General features: G+C 29.4%; 2 protein-coding genes across 3 annotated transcripts; one reads left to right on the top strand and one right to left on the bottom strand.

The window, feature by feature from the left end:
- Positions 1 to 10074: 10074 nt before the first annotated feature.
- Positions 10075 to 12264, top strand: LOC123294762 (mitochondrial dicarboxylate carrier-like). The gene is made up of 5 exons (XM_044875900.1): positions 10075 to 10211; positions 10575 to 10724; positions 10786 to 11075; positions 11139 to 11346; positions 11605 to 12264. The coding sequence occupies exons 2-5, from the start codon at positions 10587 to 10589 to the stop codon at positions 11851 to 11853; spliced, it is 885 nt and encodes a 294-aa protein (XP_044731835.1). The 5' UTR covers positions 10075 to 10211; positions 10575 to 10586; the 3' UTR covers positions 11854 to 12264.
- Positions 12265 to 14984: 2720 nt separating this feature from the next.
- LOC123295203 (diacylglycerol kinase epsilon) lies at positions 14985 to 19374 on the bottom strand. Of its 2 annotated transcripts, XM_044876454.1 has the most exons (10): positions 19145 to 19374; positions 18909 to 19077; positions 18718 to 18848; positions 17392 to 17539; positions 17084 to 17202; positions 16767 to 16999; positions 16491 to 16659; positions 16264 to 16429; positions 16059 to 16204; positions 14985 to 15138 (listed from the first exon to the last, which is right to left on the bottom strand). In XM_044876454.1, exons 1-10 carry the CDS (start codon positions 19313 to 19315, stop codon positions 15025 to 15027), a joined length of 1566 nt encoding a protein of 521 aa, XP_044732389.1. In that variant the 5' UTR covers positions 19316 to 19374; the 3' UTR covers positions 14985 to 15024. The 2 variants fall into 2 exon arrangements, with proteins under 2 accessions (XP_044732389.1, XP_044732388.1); XM_044876453.1 differs by having other exon boundaries at positions 16767 to 17202.
- Between the last annotated feature and the right edge of the window lie 795 nt (positions 19375 to 20169).

The raw sequence follows: 20169 nt of genomic DNA on the forward strand, positions 1-20169 counted from the left end.
AGCGAGGGTTAGGTTTCCCCCGCATATATCTAACCTCCCTGTGGCTACGTTCCTGGTTTAAAAAGGATGAAAATGGAAAAATAAGTTATTCTATATGTATTCTTTCCAAAAATTCTATTCATAGACCAGTACAAACGAATGCGCTATGTGTTTACTCTTGTATCGGGGGTTGATTTTCCTCCCCTATGCCCCATTTGAAGTTGAATTGATTTAATATTCTGGAACAATCCTCTACTAATGTATATCTATCGATTGGCGTATACAGTAACCCAGTACAAACGTCATAGAAAGCAGCACAGCGAGGGTTAGGTCTCCCCCGAATATATATCACCTCCCTGTGGCTACGTTCGAAGTTTAAAAATGGTGAAAATGGAAAACTAAGTTATTCTATATGTATTCTTTCTAAAAATTTCATTCATAGCCCAGTACAAACGAATGCGTTATGTGTTTACTCTTGTATCGGGGGTGAATTTTTGCTCCCTCACGCCCCATTTGAAGTTGTATTGATTAAATATTCTGGAAAAATCCTTTTTTAACGTATATCTATCAATTGGCACATACAGTAGCTCATTACTAACGTCTCAAGAAGTAGCATTTACATAATTTTCCATCATCATGTAATTGCACCCTTATAAATATCCTCCCCATGGCTGCCGTTTTCAGTATACATTTCTCAAAATGAACAATAGTATCAATTTTATAGTCTTTTGTAAGAAATCTATGTTTATAGCGTTATTCTACTGAATTGGTAACTTGTTAACTAGTATTAGTGGGTTGGTATATTTTTGGCTCCCCACCCCGTATTTTTGATTTTTTTCCCTTTATATTCTGGAACAATCCTTTAATTTGATTGTTCTTCCGAAAGGTAGCATTAAAATTTCAGTACAAAAAATGCGGGGGCTAGCGTGAAGTTGGCCCCCGCGCATATATAATTGAATATCTCGAGAATGGGGTGGTACAAAAGGGTGAAATTCTGGAACAATCCATCTTAATGCGAGTACAATCGAACCATATGGTTTATATTCTGGAACAAAAAATGCGGGGGCCAACTTCACGACGGTGGATAAGCGAGAGCAATCTTTATCAATCTTTACTTTTAAACCCAGCGAAGCGGGTGGGTATCACTCTAGTTTTTTAATATTTTTATTATTATCCAAATAAATTTAGTCATTTTTTGGATACCAAACATTTTTTGGGACTAAGTGTTTTTTGTCTACTGTTGGTGTTTATCTGCCTGTGGCATCATAGATCTCAAGCGCTTTTGAAGTTGTGGAATCTAATTTTAGGCGTTCTTCCAACAGCTCTTTTCCTAGTTGGAAAGAATGTTAAAAATGCTATAATGTACTATTTCTTAGAGCTTTTATAATAAAAGTATGAATATTTTCAAATCCAAACTTTCGTTTTTCATTGGATCTTTTTTTTTTTAATTTGGAAAATTCCACTTACATATTTGTGAAACATAAAATTATAAACTGCCCTCGATAATGCAAATAGAAAGAAGAAAGTGAGTTTTCTCACCTCCGTGCAGAAAGTGTCAACTTTCTGCCCACTGTACAAAACCAAATTGCCGCTTTCCGTCTCCGTCGGGGAGAGAAATGTATATACATCAAGAGAGCTAGTAAAGAATGTCTCAGATCTCATGTTTGTCACCCTCAGCTTCGCCTTGGGCTTAATGAACATGAGATCTGAGACATTCTTTACTTTTATTCCCTAGATGTGTAATACACTATTAACTGAGTAATATACCGAGTACACAACTTGCTTAAATTATTTTCTTTTCATGTGAAAAGAACTACTTATGCCCTTAGAAGTACAAAAAAATTATTATATATATATTTTTTTTTTGGAATCGCATTACAGAAATGAATATTATAAATTCGTATTTTCATTCTTCCCAGCGCTTCCACCATTATTATAAGAACCCTTCATTCACCCAACATTCATCTCAATTAAACATTTAAATAAAAACAAATGGAATCCGCAGTCAATTTGTTTGGATGCTTTGTGACGTAGGTATCAATTACTATCCGCAGACAGGCAAGAGCTTTTTTTAACTTTTAACACCCCTATTTTATGGCGGGAGTTAAATAACATTAAATAACAAAAATTTTCAACATAGTATTTATGTAAAATTTATTTACCCGGCGGTTATAATAGCAACTCAAAGCTAATAACAAATCGTGTCTAAGTAATTTCATCATGTTTTAATTTACCAATTCATTTTGAAAATATAAAAAGGACTAAAAAAAACCTTTTTTTGTATTTTAAACCTATCCAAATGTTTTTTTTTTTTTTTATAAAATTACATATTAATTTCAAAATTCGAAAATTTCAGGTATTTATTTATAATTTTGATAATCTTCGATTTCGTAAATCCAATAAATTGCCGTATTTTCAATAATCTTAATCTTATCATCAAAATAAATAAAAAAATAATACTTTCGGAAAAATAATTTTTTGCGAATTTTCCAAAATGAAAATTTAGCTATTTTTATATATAATATAGATATTAAGTTCGATTTTCATCAATAAATGAAAGTAAAATTTTAAATAATAAAAAAAAACGAGACGATATTCTTTCTCTCTCTTGTCAAATTATCCCATTTTATTAATTAAGTTACGAATTTCTCTATACATTCATAACGTATAATCGATAAAACTCACCTTTCACACGTCAGAGAAAATACTACGAAATTTAAATTTTCAACAGACGAACATTTTAAAATGCTATTATTATTTCCAAATTAAGAATAATTTGAATGTTTCAGTAATTTTTATTTTACTTTAGAAAAACATTTAATTTCACTTTAATTTATTTTTGAAAAGAAAAGAAATTTTTTTTAAATTTATGAATAAAAAAACACACCCCTTTTCACAAATTAATTTATGTTTTTTATATTAAAAAAAAAAAATAAATATTATATAAAAATAACGTTAATGATATACGTTATATGTACCAGTTCATATGAACGTTACAATGTGACTAAAAACGAAAAGCTAAACGTTTGAGTACAGCATTCGAGAGAAACGAAGAATATCAGAAATTGAACATTTTCATCTAATAAATTGTATTACCGAGCAAGGCATTTATATTATTCAGCAAATAGAGGCTGCTTGGTGGTAGGTATTCTCTTGGTTGCTTGTGCTACCAGAATATTTGCACAGCACACGCGCTTAGACTGACTAAATTTATGAACCTGTATTATAAACCCCCTTATACACAACATATTATTCACTCCTATACGTTATTATATAAAGAGCTTTTCGTCATATTATCTAATATACAACGTGTTTGTATGAAGCTTTTCATGTAAACTTATGTTCGTATGTTCGCCTATCAAGTAAAGTAGATATATGTAGTATTATTACACCATATAGTGTTGTTATATATAAAATAACTACACAGGTCAGTGATTAATAGTGAAAGTAATTTAGATCAGGTTTAATATTATGTTCGTCATAAAAGCGAGAATGATTTTTATATACAAAATCAGATTACCAACCTATTTCAATTTAATCAATCGATTGATCATCAAATTAAATTAGTTTTTCTTTTTCAATTGACTTCAAAAAAGGAGAAAAGTTCATATGGTCCTATAATTCATGCATGGGCGGGCAAACGTGGCTTAGAGAAGCCACTCAGGCTTCTGTAACTAACATACGAGTAAGACAGTGATACCCTAACCAGTGTCAACCAATAATACGAGTAAGATAGAGAGACAACATTTTTTTTCTACCTATCTCATTACTATTAGAGAAACTGAGATAGGTAGAAGAGTCGTATACCCGCCTCGCTTCCTCTTCTATGAGCAATGCGGACTTGCATAAAAAGACACACAATCAAGTTTATGGCACGCAATAAATTTATAACAATGGTGACTTTGACTAAAAATAACTCGCCCATTCCTTAATTAATTACAACTTTTCCAAGAACTGAACGTTGTAAACATTTAATTCTAAATTTTAAGTAATTTTCATTCAAATTCATGGTCTTAAGAATGTGCAAACACCAAGGCAATTTTAAATAAAAAGCTTGATTTTTTTTATATGAAGTGTGACTAAGTCTAAATCAATTCCGAAAATTTTAGGGAGGGGTTGCCCGATTATTTAAATAAATAAATTACTTCAAAAGTAGGCATATTTAACATTGGTTTTATGGTAAAACAGTAGATGGATGACATGTTTTCATAGATATCTCCAAAACTAGTCGGTGGAAATTAAAAAATAAAACTACAGTGCAACCTCGATATAACGAATCTGAAGGGAACCAGTAAATATTCGTTATATCAAGTAATTCGTTGAACTGAGGTTCGTTATGTTGAGGTTAGATTGGTCTAAAATTCGTTATAAAGAGGTAAAAGAATAGTTTTATTCACCTCAATATGTATTACGTACTTATACTAATAAATTATAACACATTTTTATCAAATTACTACATATGTATATGTGTTTGCTATGTATTTATACTATTTCTTGATAGTTGAAAATTCGTTATATAGAGGTTGTACGCAAAGAATATTCGTAATGTAGAGGTATATTTTATATTGACTCTTATGGACAATTCAAGGGGATTACGAAAAATTCGTTAAATCGAGGAAATCGTTATATTGAGGTTCGTTATATTAAGGTTGCACTGTATTTAAATTAAAGTTAAAACCTTATAGATAATAAATTAATGTAAACAAAACAAACAAACAAAAATATTTTTTCAATTTTGATGGAGAATTATGTTATAGCTGGACAATATAAGACGAAAAGTTTAAATCAATTTTTTCGATATCTGGAGTAATTATCAAAATATTGAAAATTGAAAATTTTATTTAATTTTTTAGCTTTTCGACATTTCGAAAATCGAGGCAGATATCGAAAAAATTTATACTTATTTTTCGTCTACATTCATGAAGTTATAACAAAATTCTTCATCAAAATTGAAAATGAAACTTTACCCCTCTTACCGTTTACGTAATTAATGAATGGTCCTTTATGTGCTTAGATTTAGATACATATTTGACGTAAATCAATTGAAGTGAAGTTTGAAGTAATTGATAAAGCAAACGATAGGGGTGATAAATTTAAATTTAATCTACAGTATCATTAGCAAATAATTTTGTGCGCCAAAATAAAAAAAATTATAAAATTTACCCCCAGGTCCGGGGCTTAAAGGCACTACCGGTTGCCCTATTGTAGCTTCACAGTAAATTAATTAATAAAATAAGAGAGCCGTGCATAATCTAGTGCAGTTACGGCCATAGTGTTTTTTTAATATCATTTGTTTGAAGTTGATTTTATCTTATATATTTAAACGAGCAATTCTTGTATATATATAAATATATATATATATATATATATATATATATATATATCAACGATCTTGGAAATGGCTCCAACGATTTTCATGAAAATGAGTATGTAGGGGTTTTTTGGGGCGATAAGTCGATCTAGCTAGGTTTCATTTATCAGAAATGTCGGTTTATCCGTCTTTTCATGGAAAATTCATCAGACATCTATTGGTGTATAACGTAGTTAATGAAATACAATGCAAATTATAACATAACAAAAAGGAGGCGTTTGAGTAGTCTAAAGTGAAAAATATGACTCTTGCTGACATCTATTGGCGAATAACCGAGCAAAGCTCGGTCATCCAGATATTTTTTTTTTGTAAAAATGGTCATTATTATTACATTATATATCTTTTGAGAAATCTTCGAAATTATTCATGGTTATTTTTTAATCATTTGAAGTTTATTTTATTTTTTTCTAAAAATGTTCATTATTGCACTATATCTTTGGAGAATTAATCTTCGAAATTAATTTTTATCTCTACATACAGCCTTCAACATGATGTAATGTTATTCAAAATTATTAAAGCAGAGGCGTATTTACTCTAGGGTCATATAACCACAAGAGTAATTAATAAACCTATACTAATCTAAATAATCAGAGACATATGATTTTCAAAATATAACCTTGGCTTCAATTTCAATTCGAATATAGTTCAAGCCTCAGAAGCTTGAGTAGAAAAGTGATCCTTTCTAAAATAATTCGAACCCAAAATTAACGAAAATCTATTTAAAAGTTTGATCAGAAGTATGATTTTCAAAATATGCCCTACGTTTATCTTGTAATTCCAAAAATTCGAAATCATAACGTTGAGGAGAATGTATCTCCAAAACTATACACCAGCTATCCAAGTGAACTGGATTTTTGTACTTTTTGGGTCATAATTACCCAAAAAAATGATAAAAATCTAATTATTAATTTTCTCTCGTTTTTGCAATTTCTTCGATTCTATTGAAATTTGTTTAACGCGAAATCTAAGGTACCTAATGCGAGTCCAAAAATAAATGTTTATTTAAAAGTTTGATTAGAAGTATGATCATTAATATATCCTGGATTTGATTTCGAATCGAAAATTGGGAATGCCAGCTGAATTTTTGTTTGTTTTTTTTTTTTTGGGGGTCATATTTACCTTTAAAAAGTTAGAAAAAATCGAAAATAAATGTTCGATTTTGAAGGAAATCATGTTCCAAGGTAATCCCAACCAAAAATAACGAATACCTGAAATTTTTACTGCTTAGCTTTCTTTTGAAATAATAAACTTCAAATCTCTAAAGTTTGAGGAGCATGTGTCTCGAAAACTGTACCTTTTCATAGACAAAACTTGTGCATATTCATAATTGCGTAAAATTAATTTAAATTTGCTGTTATAAAAGTCTACGGTCGATTATTGGACCATAAAAGCAATAAAACCTAGGCAACAGTATTGACAGTTTTTCTGAATATTAGTTTATCTCATACTTTGAGATAAACTAATATTTATTTAATTTTAATGTAAATATTATAGAATTTAAAATTAATATTATTAAAATTATAAAATTTCTTAGAAGTATGTAATAAGTATGCTAAATTTCCAGTGTTTTATGCAAACAATATCACATAACTAACATTCGAGATGGTGTAATACATAGCTCTAAATTATTAAACAGGTTAGTTATTAACACTTTAAGCACTTTTTTTAACTTTGAGTGCTTTATAAAAAAGACAAGCACTCAAATTCATCAAGCAAGTTCTAAGTTTAAAAACTGGAAAACTCCTTTTCAGTCCCACGCTCCCACCTTATAGCGTTTCGAGTTGGAATCACTCGCACCAAAACTTTGAAAATATTCAACAAAATAAACCAAAAAAGTATACTCGAAGATTTTCGGGATCGTTGTTCACGATTCCGTAGTCAGAATTCCGATATACTCCTCCCTTCTGCTGGGGTAATTCACCCCTCGCAGATACAAAACAGTAATATTCTGTAAATATTCAACAAAATGGGTAAGAAAGTTACATTCGGAGGTTTTAAGGGTCTCTGATCGCGATTCCGAAATCAGAATTTCGATATGCCATCCCTCCTCGGTTAGTTTACCCTCTCCTGATCCAAAACAACAATATTCTGTAAATATTCAATAACATGGGCCAAAAATGATGGTCCATCTTATTGAATACAAACATGGAGTACACTCAGAAGTTTTTTGGGTCGCTGATTACGATTCCAGAATCAGAATTCCGATATATTTCCCCCTCCCTCTAACATAATTCATAATTTTGTCAAATAATTACAGTTGCTGTTTTAGACCAGTGGGGGCAAATTACCCCAGAAGAGGGGGAGTATATCAAAATTCGCGGAACTGTGTTCAGAGACCCCAAAAATCCCCGAGTATATTTTTTTCGTTCATTTTGTTGAATATTTACGGAGTATTGGTATTTTGGGCCAGCTTGAGCGAATTACGGTTTGACATATTCGAATAATTATTTTTTTGATATAAGCATAGTACCTACCTATAGCTATTAATGAATTGGAGCTGCAGGTTAATTAAGAATAATAATCGGTGATCAAAAGTTATAATCAAATAAATTGTAGATGAAACGAAGTTCACCGGGTCATCTAGTATTCGAATATTTTCGATTTGTAGAATTAACTGTTAAGAGTCAAACCACGCGATTTCGTACTCGGATTATCAACCAGAGTTTATCGAAGAAAATATTGAAATTTCCCGTGGCGATCTCATTAAAAAACCAAAGAGAAACAAGTAGGATTCACATTAAAAATTACATGAAAATTACATTGAAATTGAAATTTTCTCAATTAAAAAAAATGTATTTCCCAGTTATGAAAAAATTTACCCCCAATAGTGCTAATAGAAAATTATGAGAAAATATTTTACATAAAATAAAGTACAAAATATATCGTTTATGCACATCATTTATGCACATTTAAAGCTCACTTGGGAACGTCTTGCGGTGTACTATACTACTTTTATGAGTAATAAACTCTTATGATTTATTGGCGAATATTTTTACTTTAAAGTACAAGAAAATGGATACCTGTAATTTTATAAGTAGAGAAATAATTTATAAAAATTGAATGTATATGTTACCAGCGAAACCCGATTTAAGGACAAACTAGTTTGGTCTAAGCTAAACTCATTCGACTGAGTCCAAACTAATTCGTCCTAACCCCGAGAGTATAAACCAGTTTAGGCTAGGCTAAACTAGTTGATCCTGATATAAACACGCACAGTCCAGGATAAACTAGTACGGCCTAGACTAAACATTGTAGAATACCTTGAAAGCAAAATTAATATATAAAGTTAATATGAATGAAATACTTCGTAATTAGTAAAATAATCACTTTTTCTGGGTTTTAACTTCTTCAACGTTATCAGTACTGTCTTCTGTAAGGTTAACATTGCAATCATCTTCTATTACCTTCCTTAAGTCATCCTCATCCTGAATATTATTTATGATTTCTTACGACAAAGACGAAGTCGAAAGTCCCACTCTGGATTTCATTCCAAATAATGACTGGTATGGCGATTGTTTGATCTCTGAATGATAGGCGTGGTTTTTCATTAATTGAATGTAACTACGAATCATTATTGTTTTAATGAAAATGAGTATTTTTTTGTACAACAAGTAAAAACCCGATCTCAGGACAAACTATAATGATTAGACTAGGCCGTACTAGTTTATCCTGGACTGTATGTGTTTATATTAGGACTAACTAGTCTGGCCTAACCTAAACTGGTTTATCCTATCAGGCTTAGGACGAATTAGTTTGGACTAGGCTATATTAGTTAATCCTATCGCGTATAGGAAGAACTAGTTTAGCCTAGACCAAACTAGTTTGTCCTAAAATCTGGTTTGGTCGGTAATTTGGCTCGAAAATATAGACTCATGCACTGTATCGAAAGCCAATTTGAAAGGAATTACTACATATCTAGATATAATTATATAGGACTATTTGTTTCAGGCTACTTTAGGGGGCACCTTTAAGGGATCCCATTGTTTCAAATGAGCTGAAATTCGGTATGTAGGGTTTTATACTAGGAGGATCGATGTATAATTAAAACAGAGTTTCATTTCAGAAGCGAAGAAAATTTCCAGGAAAATTTGCCTACATATGTTTAACGTTTTACCCGCATGAACAAACCATCCTCCAAATTGAGTTAAAGGGTTGAAAAACGGTATGTAAGTTGAGTTCGAGTCAAAGAAGTACCTTTTGAGAGTAGTAACTTAACCCAGTCCTTTTTCCTTTCTTCGTTTTTATATCAAATATCATGGATTTTACCCATTTTTAACGGTTTGAGCACTTCCACAGCGCTTTCTAAACGAGCTAATACTATTTTGTTTAAAAAAATATTGTTTTATATATGAAATATATTCAGGTTTACTATACTATGAAAATAAATTTAATCTTTAATGTATGTATTTAGATTGAAAAAATTCGCAAACGTTTACAACAGGTATAGTTGGACTTTAGGCTTAACTTAGCACATGATTTATTTAAACATATGCATAAAATTGAATGTTTAAAACTTGATGATAAATGAGTGATTACTAATACACATGCCCAATCATTTTATTACAGTGTAGTGTGTGTGGTATATTTATATTGTACACATATAAACCATTTATGTAATATACAAAATACAGACTGATATTATACTGATACCTATATGATTGATATACACTTTTATATTTCCACTACTATGCCAAGGAGACTAAGGTCAATTTAAAAAAATCAAATCATTTTTAATGTTATGATGTGCATTTTATTAATTCATAAAATATATCATTCAAATGCCCGCCAATCCTAATAATTTTATATTAGTTTAATTAACAATAAGTTTTTTAATACAACACTACAACTACAATTCGGGAAGGTTAGTACCTATTAAAATTAATTTAAAGTGACTAATTTATATATATTTTTTAAAAGTAAGCTCATTTCAGAAACAAATTTTTATTTATAAATAATTTTTATTAACTTAACCTTCTTTTCCGTGTTAACGAACTGTAATCTTTATTTAGGATAACCTTGAACCTTTTTAATATAGAATACTGTAAAACCTACATTTAACATAAAAAAGTAAATTTAAAAAAAATTAAAACTTAATAATTTAAAAGGGGGGCATCTAAATTACCTTAGATATAGTAATAGAAACTCAAGGTTTTTTTAGTATTTAATCAGTATTAAATTTTTGCTTGTTCATATTTGTAACAATTGATTTTAAACTATCCAATAGAAAATTATCAAAATGGGTACAGAAAAGGATAAACGATTAGCAAAATGGTATTTTGGTGGTTTGGGTTCAGCAGGAGCTGCATGTTGTACACATCCGTTAGATTTATTAAAAGTTCACCTCCAAACTCAACAAGAGGGTAAAACTTCAATGGTAATACAAAAAAGATGCAAATTTTATAACAATTATTACTGATTTCAAATACTTATTTTAGTTGAAAACTGCTGTAAAAATTGTTAAAAATGAAGGGGTCACAAAATTATATTCGGGATTAACGGCATCACTTATGCGACAATTAACATATTCCACAACACGATTTGGTATTTATGAAATCACAAAACAAGCTCTAGTCAAACCTGGTGATAATACGAAACTTAGTTTTGCTACATTAGTTTCTATGGCTGCCGTAGCCGGTGGAGCAGGTGGAATAGTGGGTACACCAGCAGATATGGTTAATGTACGAATGCAAAACGATGTTAAATTGCCTAAGGAACAACGAAGAAAGTAGGTTGTCATAAATATTGTTATAATTTGCATATATTATTTAATTTTTATGTTTTATTTTAGCTATAAAAATGTTTTCCATGGATTGTGGCGAGTATACAAGGATGAGGGCGTATTACGATTATTTAATGGTGCTTCTACAGCTACGAGTAGGGCAGTGCTTATGACTGTTGGACAACTTGCTTTTTATGATCAAGTTAAATCTATTTTATTGAAATCTGGATACTTCCAGGATAACTTTAATACTCATTTCTTATCGAGTTTTACAGCGGTAAATATAAATTAATGTAATGTGAATTCCTGGTAAGAAATTATTGTATTCATTCTAAAAATCGAATTAAAAAATTGTATATTTCCGTTTTGAGGTATCTAAAATTGTTTCTACATGGAAATATTTACGGTTTTAACGTTCTAAAAATTGATTAATGAATACCATAATTTACTTAAATTTAATATTTTTTTAAAACAATACTCACCACAACTCATTTTTTCTTCTATTCTTATGTAATCATTTTTCCGTTAATTTTAGGGTGCAGTAGCAACAACATTAACTCAACCTTTGGATGTTCTAAAAACTAGAGCAATGAATTCGAAGCCGGGTGAATTTAAGAACATGTTAGCTTTAATAAAATATACTGCCAAATTAGGTCCAATGGGATTCTTCAAAGGTTATGTTCCAGCATTTATACGTTTAGGTCCACAAACAATACTCACTTTTGTATTCTTAGAACAATTACGGTTAAATTTTGGTATCGACCCATCTTCAAAATCTACGTAAATTCCAAATATTTAAATCATAAATATACGCATCTCGATCATTTATGAATTGCTAACAATATTTTTGATAATTGTGAAGTATTCTTGTGAATATAGTGAGAGATATGTGTAACGTAAGCAACCATAATGCTTTGCCTCCGTATCTTGTCCGTTAGTTTTAATGCTTTATACTACATGCCCAATTTTAAGAAGCTTATTTAATCAATGCTCCCCAGCGTTAATTGCCTATTAGCTATTTCATATATCTTAGCAATTCATATATATTTAACGATGCGTAGCTCAACATAAGATGGTGACTATATTTATTTGACTCGTGACTTAAATGAAAAATTTATTGAATTCACTATTTAAGACAATAGATAAGTGTATCTTCTATTTATTTAACAAAATCCTAATATAAACGAATTTATTCTATAGAATTTTTATCAAAACAGATTATATTTTTCAAAATAATTTTATATCAAATTGTTGTCCTCAGTCTATATCAGAACTATGTAAATAAGAATAGTTATAATTTATTTTATTTTATCAAAAATATTTCTTTTTGTTTGGATTTAAGATGCTTCTTTTAATTCCACTGGTTAAGTGGGCCAGATTAATTAGGTACTGTTTTTAATTTTAATTCTAATAGTACGTTACCCAAAAATTTTAACAGATATTATGAGATATTAACAGTTATAAAACGGAAATTTTCATAATCGAATGGATATATAGTTATCTCGATTTAAATAAGTTAGTCCAGATCCGTCGATTATATCCGATTATTTATTAGGATCAATATCCAGCATTTGCAATCTGAATTTTTCTTTTGTAAATAAATTGATCCCGGTATATCTCTCATTCCAAGTGAGTACTTTAGTATCTCATACATTTTAAGAACAATTCATATCCATTATCTTTAGAAACAATCAAATATCCGTTAATATTGCCGTTTCTTAGATTATAATTTTCTATACTCTGATTACGTAAAAATTATTGCGGTCTTACGATTAAAATACAATCGAACAATACGAATTCCAAACTCAGGATTTTGGTTACATACAATATATATTTAGAAATTATTATAATTTTATTAAGAAACAGCCTTAATTAAGAGTTTGGTAAATTTTAAAACGACTCAGTTCTTATGGGCAATAAAGGTAACTGAAGGATTTTATATGGGTTATTCTTTTTAAATCTTAGGCAATAATAATTTATGTGTGTGATTTTGGGTCTAGTGCAATACATCTTCTATAGATTATTTTTATACGCAATAAAACTATAAAGAAATCAATATTTTTATATTTAGTAAAATATTTTTAAATAAAAATTTTATTTTTATAAAATTTTACTTACTTAAACAAAATATTTGCCATAAATGGAATTTTTCAAACAATTTTAATTTTATAAAATTTTACCACAACAAAATACCGCCATAAATGGAATATGTATTTCTGATAAATGTAGATCGTCACAAAACCTATTTTTTTAACAATTATTATAGATTAAGTTCATACTATTCAGTTAAAAGTCTAGTCGAAATTTTGACAGTGCTTTCTAAAAATAATTTAACTGCGTTGTGTAAACATACCTATTGAAATCTTTAAAAATATTTATAATTTTCATATTGAAGTTTCACTGTAAGTGAAATCTTGTATTCATATGTGAAAAAAATCACATAAGCATTCAAATTTCGTATAAGTCAAATCAGGTTTTTGAAATGATAACGTCCTAAGATATTCAAGAAAATATCGATCAAATATATATTTTGAAAAAAATCCTATTAGGATTTTTTACTTTAGATTTTGATATTATACTATGCATACTTTTATAATCAATAATATTCCTCTATTTTTTTTGTAAGCGTGGCATTGTATTACTTAAAAATAATAGAAATTTTGCATTTATTTCATATTATTGTAGCATCATTCCTCATCACACCAAAGATGATGATTATAAGATTGTATAAGGTTTATACGTAAATCTGTAAAATTGTTGAATGAATAAAAACTAATATATTATACATGTTAAAAGAATGCTGTGTACTTTGAACTTCCTTTGATAACAAACACTTTTTATATTCATTTAAAAAGTTAACCCTAAGATTTCCCGCTAAACAGTATTTTATTTATTTGTAAAAGGGATAAGAGATATAGCCACGCTCGAAAACAACGAAACAATCTACAAATTTATTTACAAAAAACACGATTTTGAATTTTCGATACTGGGTCAAGAAATTTTCATATACTAACCTAAAAGGATAAAATATATATTTATATTAAAATAAATATTTTCATATCTATTTTAATATAAATAGTTTTTATTAGTTAAAGCTAACTATGTTAAAATTCCATCACGCACCATCGCTATCGAATTTTATAAAAAAAATGTCGCTTTATTTTAAACACGACTATATAAATATATCTATTTTAATATAATTGGTTTTTGTTAATTATAGCTAACTATGTTGAAATTCCATCACAAACTATCGTAATCGAATTTTTGATAGAAAGTCGCTTTATTTTAAAGATGACGACTATACATTCATGAATTAGTAGCCTTCGTTAAAAAATAAATATATTACTGTTTTCAAATTATGATTTGCGGCGCATTTCTATCATCTCCATGACTAGCTTTTATCTGTTCTTACCTGCTTGCAATGTAACCATGAACAAAAATAAAAAGGCAAGCCTACTTAGGTATATTCTCCATATTAATAAACTATCAGTTAAAACTAAATTTGCTTGGTTAAAAAAGAGTGTGAAGGTTATGAAAAAAAATTGATTAACATTATTTAATTAAAATAGCCATGAAGACTTTACTCGATAGACAAGCTACCATAGGCGTGTTTATCAAACAATGAAATTTCATAAAAAATATATCTCATCTGGTTTTCAGATAGAGGAAGATCAATATCCCACCGTCATCTCTTCTATAATAACACCATAACACCCAAGCTTTGAATAAAGGTGAAACAACTTAATAATTTTATCAATTTACTTGGTCAATGTACTGTAAAAATTTAAAACAGTAATTTATACAGTATAACTGAGTTTATTTAAAAAAAGAAAAAAAAAAGAAATAAAAATTAAAATATTATCTTAAAAAATAAATATTTAAACAAAACAATTAAAACTTATCGTAATAAATACATTAAATATTTTCAAATACCCACAATATTTTGTTTGGAAAATTATTCTTTTCTTAACATTAATGCTTGATCATTATGAGTAATTGTAATATGTGCAGGATGCTGTTCCCATGGTTCTCCATCACATTGAACTGGAGATGTACCTTTAATTTTAATCTGTAATTGACAATACATTGAATGAGTTTGGAAGATAAGAATTCAATCTCTAATGGTGGATACTGTAATGCTTGAAAATCTATGGTTTAATCAGAATTTCATAGAGTTCAGGGACCAGTTCCGTAGTTAATCGCATGTTGCTCGTGGCTACATGTGTGAATAAGCCATTATACTGATATAAACGTACAGAAAAAAAGGCTGATATTACATTTTGTGAGACAGGTTAACTATTTTATGCTTATTGAGCTTTGGAAGAAAGTAGATTTCCAACGTATCTAGTTTACTTGTAAATGACCATGAGAGTCGAAAAAAACAAGAGATGTTCCTATATGAATTTAATTAAAAAATTCGTCTATTTTTCATCATTTATGAACAGGAGTTGACTTAGTAACCTTGATTGTCAAAGTCATCATGAGATACCCTTTTATGAATCGAAACTTTTTATATAAATTTTCTTTGCACCCTGCTTTCCTGAACAGTTATTCTCACGGATCATTAAGATAGCCCACCCTGTATAAATATATTTTTCCATTGAAAGTAAGAGCTTCTATAATATATGGGTTTGAAAAGTTAAAATTGAAGCGCAAAAGTGGTAAAAATATAAATCAATATTGTTATTTAAACACCTCTTACTATTGTCAAATTATGTTATTATTATCAGAGTGTGCTTCTTCCAAAGATAATTTTGTACCTAGTATCTAATCAACCGTTGTTGTCACACTATTTATGTACGGTGCTTTTATCAAGAAATATCCACCGAAATTTAATTTTTACTATATAAAACGCTAGTCAACCTTAGTGGCTAGTAACCTAATTATATAAAATGTTAAGAAAACTAATGATTTATTTACAGGCTAATGACACCCACCCGTGTTATACAAAAAAAATTTTTAAATTATGGGTTAAAACAAAATATTTACCTCTACAACTTTTGCTTGTCCTAGTCGATGTGGTTGTGATAGGCCCACTTGAAGTTGTGCTATATGAAATGAGGAATATATTGCAACAACTTCTAGCATTCCATCATTGACAGATTGTTTAGGTACGTCACCATTTGCACCCATTGCTAAGAAAATATTTCAAAATCATTTCTGACTTGACGAAATATATTCATGAAATACTTACACCATAATGGTACACCTGCACCCCATGAAGGTATATTCAAAACAACAATTGATTCAATGGACGGTAATTCAACAAGTTTGCCATCCATGAACAATTCTAGGCGATCTTGAATATTTTGGCAATTTGCAGCTAATGCTTGATGAGTTCCAAATAGTAAATACAATAACTGATAAAAAAATAAATATGGTTAAAACATCACCAAAAATAGAAAACTGTAAAGACCTTACTTTGTTAAATAGTCTACTGCTAAATAAGTACAGGCAACTCTCTCGAGTGCGATGAAAATCTAAAGTGACCTGAGCATCAACACCAACGCTGAAGTAATTGTACATAAATAGTGCTTTTGTTGGTAACCTTATTCCTAAATGGCGAAAAGATCTAATTTGAACACTCCATCTACAAACAAACAAATATTATCCATGAAGTGACATTACGTATAGAAGTAAATACAAATATAAAGAACAACGCACAAAATATTGAGAAAAAAAAAACAGACAACATACCTATCTAAGTACGTTGGCACTGAATTTATAAGTTGATTTAATATTATCGAAGTATCAAGATTCGCTGTAGTTGCTTTACCCCATCCGAACACTCTTGACAAATCATTTCCAGTTCCTAACGGTAAAATTCCAACTGCAGGTGGAGGCTCTAATCCCATGTTATGAATAATATTCAGTATCCAAGCTACAGTTCCATCCCCACCAGCTACCAATAATCGACACGAAATTTTTATCTTACAATTTTTATCTTCTAAATTGGATTCTCGTTCAGATGAAACAACATCACCTTGATGCAATGCTTTGTTTAAAATTGGCACCCATTGAAGGGCGACAATTGGTGGTTTTTCATCTAAATCAATTACTTGACACGGGTTTAAAATATGTCTGAATAAAGACAGAATTCGATCACAATCCCCATTCCCCGACTTTCTGTTACCTAAAAAAAGATTTGATGGTGTATGAAAATCACCAAATTCGATTTAGATATATTGATTAGGCGTTAGAGCTAGCATTAAAATTATTACCCCAGTAAGCAATTAAATAAATACTCAATGCAAGCTAAAATAAAAAGATTTTTACATGCATTCAAGCGGCCTTCACATAAATTTAGTTATTTTTTTAGTACCAATTATAATAAGAGGCGTCCAATCATTCCATCCCGGATGTGAAACAGATTGTACATGCTGATGACGTCGCATACTTTTATGTCGCCCAGATACACGCACGCTCCATGGTGGAATTATAAATTGTCGCCACATACCCAAATCACAATCCTTCAATGCACGCATATAAATTAAATAATATTATCATATTAAATGAACAGAACTCTTTCAAAAAATATGTAATGAGTAATTATTACTTAAAAAAATATAAAATAAAGATGGAAGAAAATGCAAGAGGTGGTTTTATAACGTCGAAGTATTCACCACCGAATTACCCTTTTGACAGACCAAATAAACAGATACAATAATGCAATTAGATGCAAGAAACATATCGGTCGTAGAATATTGAATAATTATTTCCTAAAGACAGTGGTTTAGCAAATTAGCTTCTAAAGCTTCAAGTTTAATTACACAACAAGTTTCTATTTAATTTTAAAAAACGAAGATTGTTAATAAGCAGTCCAAAACTAGATTGGCAGCCCAAAACTTTTCTTTGCTTTGTATGCGCCATGTTTAGCCATAAACAGATTAATGTCATGTCACAGTTTAAAGACTGCCATTAAAGACAGGGAGAGGCAAAGATAAATTTTACGCGGAGTATTCGTTAATAAAATCAATGTAAGTCACAATATAACAGTTCGTTCAGAACATGGCCATAATACATTTTATAAGTCTAAAATGTTGACTAAAAATGGCGGTTGGGATTCAAGTTCATATTCTGATTACAACGTCCCACATCCTCTCTATCGACAGAAAAAATCGTATCTACAAGAAAATTCATACAAACTTCAAATTTTCATTTTCCTAAGACTAACCGTTTTCGAGTTGTCCGTTTTATCAAAGGACTTTTTTTTTCGACATTTTAAAATTATAACTTTAAAGCAAATTAAGCACCTGCACCGATCTGCAATGGGGCATTCACCTCAGAAATGATTATTGAAATCAAAACCTAATTATAATGTGTTGAATTATCGCTGACAGGCAGACAAAAAATTAAGGCAATTTAAGTAGCATAAAAGTAAATTCTTTTGACGTTTCTACGCACTTACATTACTCTATTTTAATAAATACCTTAGGAGAATGGAGTCTAATTTTGATTCAATTAATAAAAATGGAAGCATGAAAGCAAATCTTATCTTATACCCCAGTTTATGTAATGTTAGCCAAAATGTTGCTTTATCACCTCAATGAAATTGATGCCCTTAATCAGAATTTTTCTCAAATTGATATGATAAAACAAAATTAAATCTCTTAAAAATTATATAAAAATAATCAAATCAAAAGCATACATTTTGGACTGAGCTCTTGCATCTACTGTGGACAGTCCGTTGACACCAACAACACTGGTAATCACTTAAACCAAATTCAAAGTTACATTCTTCTTGACAAATTACACACTGCGCTCCATTTGATAAATTACCTTAAAAAGTGTATCATTTAAAAAGAATTAAAAAAAGCTTGAACACAGATTACAAAATACCTTTTACCCAATGATGTGACAGAACTTCATTATCAATTTTTATCTTTTTACAAGATAATTTACGATCCGCTTTTTTAACACACGGTTGATCCACACAAACTCCACAACAATCGCAAAACAATCCCGCAGCATTCATCATAAGAGATTCGCATATTGAACAGTAACATGGCTTAAGAAGTAAATTTCCAAAATTAATATTATACTTTCACTGAATAAAAAATTATCTAAGTACATACTTTTTCTAACCATCCAATATTTTTCCAACTATGTTTTGAACTATTTGGAACTGCAATACTTGTGTCAGTTAATACCCAATGTAGGATTTTTATTATAAAAAAAATCATTAAAATACTAGGTAAAATTGCCCAAACGACATAAAAATCACATAAATATGTTTCAAAAAACATATTTCAGGGCATAATTTCGCTAAAGTAACTTAAAAAGAAATGAAGTAAAACAGCCGCATTGAATTTATAAAAACAAGATGAATATGTCAAAAATGAAAACAAGTCGATGACATTTTGAACATTTAAGTGGCGCCAAAAACGGTTTGTAAATGAACTTTACTTCTGCAAATAAAGGTGAGTTTACATAAAATATTATTTTTTATTGTAACTACTACTATCATAAGTTCATGAATCTCAGTTTCGAAACAAACGCACCCATCTCCAAAAAACTCACACAAAAACACTTCATTAGTGTGAATTGCGTATAGGAATTTTAATGTAGGTAATTAATATTTATAATATAATTAGTTACAATCAGCTTATTATATTAAAATTCCTTCACAACTATTGAAATCAAATTTTTACTTTTATTTAAGTTTCTGCATATTGGACATTTGTTTTGACACGAGGATGTTTTGATTAATATTAATGTTATATCCTCTAAAACAAGGTCGTTATAATTACTATTAGCCTCTTAATTTGGAAAGGTTAGAAATATTGATTTTAGAGAAAAATATAGAATTTCTCAATTTTTTTTAAACATAAGAAATTATCGGGTCTTCCTTCAACTAAGTCCATTATTTTATTATTAGGCCAAAAGTGAGCTCTATGAAGCAAAATGAATCTCTTATGTATGTGCCACAGTTTTTACATCGTTGCCACGTTTGCGTTATAATTTCAGTTGTTTTATTTAAATTGTTACCGCCATTCATTATCTTATCATGAGTATATGCTAAAATCGTAATTTTGATACATCTTATGTTTAAATAGAATCTTTATTGGTTCTAGAACTGATCTAAAAATTAAAAATTAGC

This window comes from Chrysoperla carnea, chromosome 3, assembly GCF_905475395.1.
Source record: "Chrysoperla carnea chromosome 3, inChrCarn1.1, whole genome shotgun sequence".
NCBI classification, from domain to species: Eukaryota; Metazoa; Arthropoda; class Insecta; order Neuroptera; family Chrysopidae; genus Chrysoperla; species Chrysoperla carnea.